The sequence below is a fragment of the Diadema antillarum genome, unplaced genomic scaffold (assembly GCF_040938485.1).
Source record: "Diadema antillarum isolate AM-2024a unplaced genomic scaffold, OU_Dant_1.0 scf00000139, whole genome shotgun sequence".
Classification (NCBI taxonomy): Eukaryota; Metazoa; Echinodermata; class Echinoidea; order Diadematoida; family Diadematidae; genus Diadema; species Diadema antillarum.
This window is the reverse complement of record NW_027271028.1, coordinates 2,450,722-2,456,721: the sequence shown is the minus strand read 5'-3', so window position 1 is coordinate 2,456,721 and position 6,000 is coordinate 2,450,722. Positions and strand designations below refer to the sequence as shown.

The 6,000-nt window shown below is 36.0% G+C and overlaps 1 protein-coding gene across 1 annotated transcript in view; it reads left to right on the top strand.

Annotated features, from left to right (window-relative positions):
- Window positions 1-646: 646 nt before the first annotated feature.
- The window catches only part of LOC139721173 (uncharacterized), a 35,793-nt gene continuing 30,439 nt past the window's right edge, over window positions 647-6,000 (top strand). The window contains exon 1 of the mRNA XM_071632500.1: window positions 647-905. Within this exon, the coding sequence (XP_071488601.1) occupies window positions 797-905 (109 nt within the window). The 5' untranslated portion in view covers window positions 647-796. The remainder of the gene's footprint in view (window positions 906-6,000) is intronic.

Genomic DNA, 6,000 nt, shown 5'->3' with positions numbered 1-6,000 from the left:
GTTGAGTGTATTAGTTCCGTAGCGCGCCACTCCTCAGTACAATATCGTTTCCCCTACTTTACAAAGCATGCATGAAATCTGTGTGCAATACACATAGCATTTTCTCTTCGTGTGTGTCCTACGTGCTTGAGCAATGCTGACACCTTTCACGTCCCATTTCTGACTGCCTCTAGTTGTGGTAGTGGAGTTTCGTCCCAGATTATGTGCATTATGCCCATCGATCATGTTCACGTGGAAGACTACGCTGAGTATCTTTGGAGGGGATGGTCATTCACATCTTTAGGAAGTGACACAGTCTTGCAAGGGACACTAATGCAAGGGTGAAGTATACGCACGGCCTTACTCATTTCATATTTCGCGAGACTTACTGAAGTGCGAATAACAGTACTACTCCCACTTCTGTGGATGGTTTCGCATATCTGACTCCATAGAGTCAGAAGTCATGGAAGCGTGTATGAATCTGTAACGAACAAGAAAACAAGAATACAAAATCTCGTTGGTAGTTTCTCCTCAGATTTTATTTGACAGCTGAAGAGTTGTACCGAGGGATGACACCGAGCGATTGTTGCGAAACCAGCTGATCATCATAACGTGACTGGAACATGGCTAGCGATGCAAAAGCCCTGGTCCGCCAGTACCGAATCGGCCGCGGAGTAGGAAACCGCCTCCCACACCTAAATCCCCACGTGGAACGTTCCAGACAGTGTGTCGCGAGGGTTTGCCCTCCTGTGTCCAAGTGGTAACTCCATATAGCTTGGAGGGAGCCCCAACCACTTTCCGCTCCACTGATGTACTCATGCTACACATGACCGAGAACGTGGAAAAAGTGGCGGCAACAGATGAAAACGGGAAGGAGTATCTCTTACCACTGTCTGGAAAACAACTCTACGAAGTACTGCAGCTTGGTAGGGCCTTTGGCTTTGTTGTTAAGTCCTCTCTGATTTCAGTAATGTTACTTTGAGTCTATCCAAGGAATATACTGAGTATATTCTCAGGAATAAGGAGCATTATTTGACAGTAGGCCTAGAAGGGGAATAAACGTTAAAATTGCCTTAACGTCTTCTTTCGCAATCTGTTACCATTGCCCTCACATGTTTTTGGTCCCATTGGGGCCTAAGTGATTCAAATTAAGAAATCGGAACAGATGACAGATTTAATATGGCTGATGAAATGAGAAGATGGGAGGCTGAATTCAGCTATCAGCCACGTCTAACTCGTTTTGGCGCTGATGTGATGTCTTTTTTTTTAGTGTGATGCACAAAAATTAACTGATGAAACCGAGGCAATTTGAAATACTATAATGTTATTTTGATAATTTGTACTCTCAAATTTCTTGTCACTTGCCTGGGTATGTATAGGCTATAAACATACGTCTTCCCTGGATGCAATAGAGAGGTTAATATAAGCCTACAGTCGAAGAATACGAGGTTTCGAAGTACGTATTTAAAGTAAATGACGTTAATAAAGTAATTTCCGTTGTGATCTTGAATGTGATAAGGGTTTCCAGTACAGAAAAAATGATGGGTGAAACAAATATTTTCAGATAGTGTCAGAAGCATGGAACTTGAAGCGATTGTCAGCACCTACCTGAGTTGTTATCGTGGTATCGAGGCCTTGCTTGTCTTAAATGTTATTGTATACAATTGAGAGTGAAAGAAATAAAACCTGTAAGACTTGAGGCGGAAGTTGCTCTCTTGTTCTCCATTAAATCAAGCTTTCGGCCTGTCATCAGGCCTTCATCAGGATCTGGGACGTATATGATCGTGACGTCCTGCATCACTTCAATGAGCTCATCTTCTGTATTTGGCTAATCATATAAATAGTATGTTATGTATATAATTATATATATATATATATTGATATATATCGATTTCATATAGTTTTCATGGAAAATTTTGATGAAAACCAATGTATTATGTAGCATATTAAAGGTAATTTGATTAGCTATCAACCTAATGGGTCAAAACAAACTTTACGCATGATGAGTGAACACACTCGCTTTTGTCCTCCAAGGCACAAAAGTCAAAATCGCAAAAATGGACATTTATTGTCTTTCAATTGGAAATGCCCTTCAAAATAACAATGATAACAAAAGACCAGTTTAACACAATGAGAGACATGAGTGAAATAGAAAAAAAAATGAGTTTTCGTTCTTTTTATCTCTTTATAACCTCAAACAAAATCAAAGTGGAAAACTAAAAGGGGAAAATAAGACATTTCTGTTAACTCAAACTTCAAGTGTCATGGGAGTAAAGGTGTAAGTAAGGATAATGAAATAAACATAATATCTGTATTTCAGTTTTTTAATATAGTTATTTAAGAATTCATGAGAAAAAGTAAAGGGGATGGCTAGTAACTGATCAGTGGGAATCAGTGGGAATACTTGGGGATGATTGTTCCAATCCTTGTGGGATTCATTTAAGAGTACATTACATATCTATTGTTATGTGAAAATTATTTGCTTCCGCAGAATGGTCTCATATTCAAGTAATGTGCAGTTTAATGTACCGTCACTGTACAGGCATGCTAAATAGGAAACATTGAACTGCACGTTACTCGAATATTAGACCATTCTGAAGCAAATAATTTTCACACAACAATAGATGTATAATGTACTCTTAAATGAATTCCACAAGGATTGGAACAATCATCCCCCAGCATTCCCACTGATTCCCACTGATCAGTTACTAGCCATCCCCTCTAAGAACCATATATCATTTACAATAAATTTTTTCCTAATTTGAGAAATCAATTCAAATTCCTAAAATTCTTTTGTATGGCGTCTTCTCTCGTTTCGTTTGAATTTCGATTTAACCGAAGAATCTTCATTTTCCTCAATATTGTTTTAGCCTTTATTGATCTTTGGGCTTCAAAATTGAAGAGAATCATAGATTTATTGGTGCAACGTAAGTCACGTTTTTATTATATTTAATTTATCTTTTGTCCTTAATGTTACGTGGAAGAGCATTTACGCATGAATGACATCTTGTTCATCTTTGCAATTTTTGCTTTTGTGTCTTTGAAAAGAAAAACAAAGGTGTTCACTCATGTGTAAAATTTTCCTATTCATTGACCTACCAGGTCGACAGCCAATTAAATTACCTTTCCTAATGTGGTATATATCACATTAATTTTTAGCCAAATATTCTATGAGAAATATTAACTTGAAAAAGTGTTTACTTTCTGTTTTTGCTGAGTGTATAACTGTCTTGTTTCACATAAGCGTGGCTACTGAAATCAAAATTTCGAGTTCAGACAAACCTTTATTTTTAGCCCTGGTCTGTACATTATTCCTTTCCGAGTTTCTTATTTGTTTTGGGGGAAACATAATTCTATTCGCTCGCCTGTTTCGAGGATAATGTGAAAACAAGACCCCGATTATTCAGCCATGTGTCAAATCCTTCCAATAGGTAAGATAAGTATTATTCACCAGAGTGTATTTCTTGTTCGACATTAATTAAAAAGATGTTCTTTGATGAGAGCCTTAAAATGATCCCATATAGGTAAATATGAAATCTATTTTGACCTTACATAAAACCGGTATAAACTTTCTTCGTTCAGCCGGACTAACATAGTAGCCATATTGTACAAAAATGGCCATAAGTGAAGAAAGATAGCACAATGAACATTTTAATGATGACGCGTAAGTTTTGTGTAATGTCTTAACATAATGACCTATCTACATTAGGTCCATTAAATGATGTCATGATAAATCCCATATACTATGCGTGCTTCTCGTAGTAATGATAATAGTAATAATAGTAAATAATAGTAATAGTAATAATAACTGTGATAAAATTGTAAATGATAGTGGCTACTTGTACAGCGCATAGGTCCACCTTTCGGTGCTCATGCGCTTTAAGAAAAATACATGTGAGAAACATGAGAACGACGAAAGAATAACAAACAGAAAGCGCATACCTGGTGAAGAACAAAAATTTCCCAAACATAATCATTAAAGCTATAGTCATTTTTCCTGAATGCTGTAAGTTTTTTATGAAATTCCAGTGTCCTATTAATGCCTTTTTAATCACGAATCACGACATGGTAGCTGAAACAAGAAGAGGACACCACTTGTGATAGGATTTGCTCTTCCTTTCGTCATGAGAACACATTTAACCATTTATGAGCATATATTTAAGGTTTATGCATTTGATGTGTTTATCTGTTCAATTTCTGTTTACGGATAAATGATGTAAAAATAAAACCCCAAAAGCTTCCTTCGATCATCACCTACGGCAAAGGCACTTAAACCTCCACCGTTCACGTAATGTGTACCTTCTTGTGAAGAATCGCGGTGCGAGACAATAATCGCATTTGATCCCGCCCAAACTTGGGTTTTTAATGTTTAATACGAGTGTTTGCTTTGTTGGCCTTTCATGTTTGGTTGTCACATGCCATTGTCTTTATGGATTACTCGGCAATCAAAACTACAGATATTAATCTATTACGCTAAAACTGCATGTCCGAAGAATAAGATTACCGAAACCACCGAAGTGTCACGCCGAGTAGTTTGCTCCGAGTATATCGATTCGAGGCAATTGTACCTTGATTAATGTTTGGGCTGCAATTCGAAAATGAATAGCCACTCAAGTAAAACCCATCCAAAACCCATCCAAAGATGACGATCACGCCTATGTGTGCAATGCGGACTTTGTTCAGTAGTTCCCGTTGCAATGATACTGCAAGGAAAAGAACCTTTTGTACAACACTTCAGGCATTGCCGCAGATGTGCGATTGAGTGAACACGTACGGAGTAAAATTTTCTTTGTAATTCAGTCTTCGACATTCCAGCATCCATACATCAATGATGCCTATATCCTTAACTCTCTCCAACCAGCCATGCCTCAACCTTTTTCAAGAACGTCCTAACACTCGCTTGTTTTCATCAGTAATTCCATTATAAAATGCATTTGAACATGACGGAAAATGCGCCATTTATAATGATGATGATGATGATGATGAGGATAATAATAATAATAATAATAATAACAACAACAACAACAACAATAATGATGATGTCATGATGATGACGATTATCATTATAAGGCTGTATTTATCATTATGTAATACAGGGCTCTCTTGTAAAGCAGTTTTATGTACTGAAGAGACTACCATGTACGGAACACAGAATGAATGAATGAATGAAAGAATGAATGAATGAATGAATGAAATGAATAAATAGATAAATACTCATAATAATGATAACAACAATAATAATAATAACAATGATACTTACTATAATTATCATTATTATCATCATTACCATTATTATAGTTATCATTATTATGATTGTCACTATCATTATTATCATCACTGTTATTATGATCATCATTACCATTATTATAGTTATCATTATATGATTGTCACTATCATTATTATCATCACTGTTATTATCATCATTGTTAGCATTTTTATCATTATTATTATCATACCAATGACAAACAAAATGTTGAAACTTTGTCATAACGTTATCGTCCAAGAGCTTCCATTGCTTAAAGGCAAGCCTCGACACTACATAGCAATTATTTCTGGTGGCCAGTTTGGGCCACCAAATCATAAATTTCCATTTTGTTTGTCCGTTAATGAAATGGGGTTGCCTAAAAGGATAACGAAAAATATGAAAAGATGAAATTATTTGATGAAAATTGAAATAATGATGAATTATGTGAGAATTAGTAGGTACCATGAAAGCTTTGTATACGACGTATACTGTGACTTATGTCAGAGTGTATGTTGGAAAAACAGTGAGAAAATAAAATAAACACACTGAAATACATGCAATCATAAATCATAATAATTATGTGGAAATCGGAAGGTATAATAAGGGCTAGTATCATCAAATACAGCTCACTACGTCCAACATAATCAATATCGAAATGAGGCATTTACATTGATTCTGTGACACCTAATGTTCATGATAAGTTTTCGTATCAAATATCGAGGTATACCCAGTTCTGTTATAAGAATGAAACGATTTGGCCGCAAGGGAAACAAAAA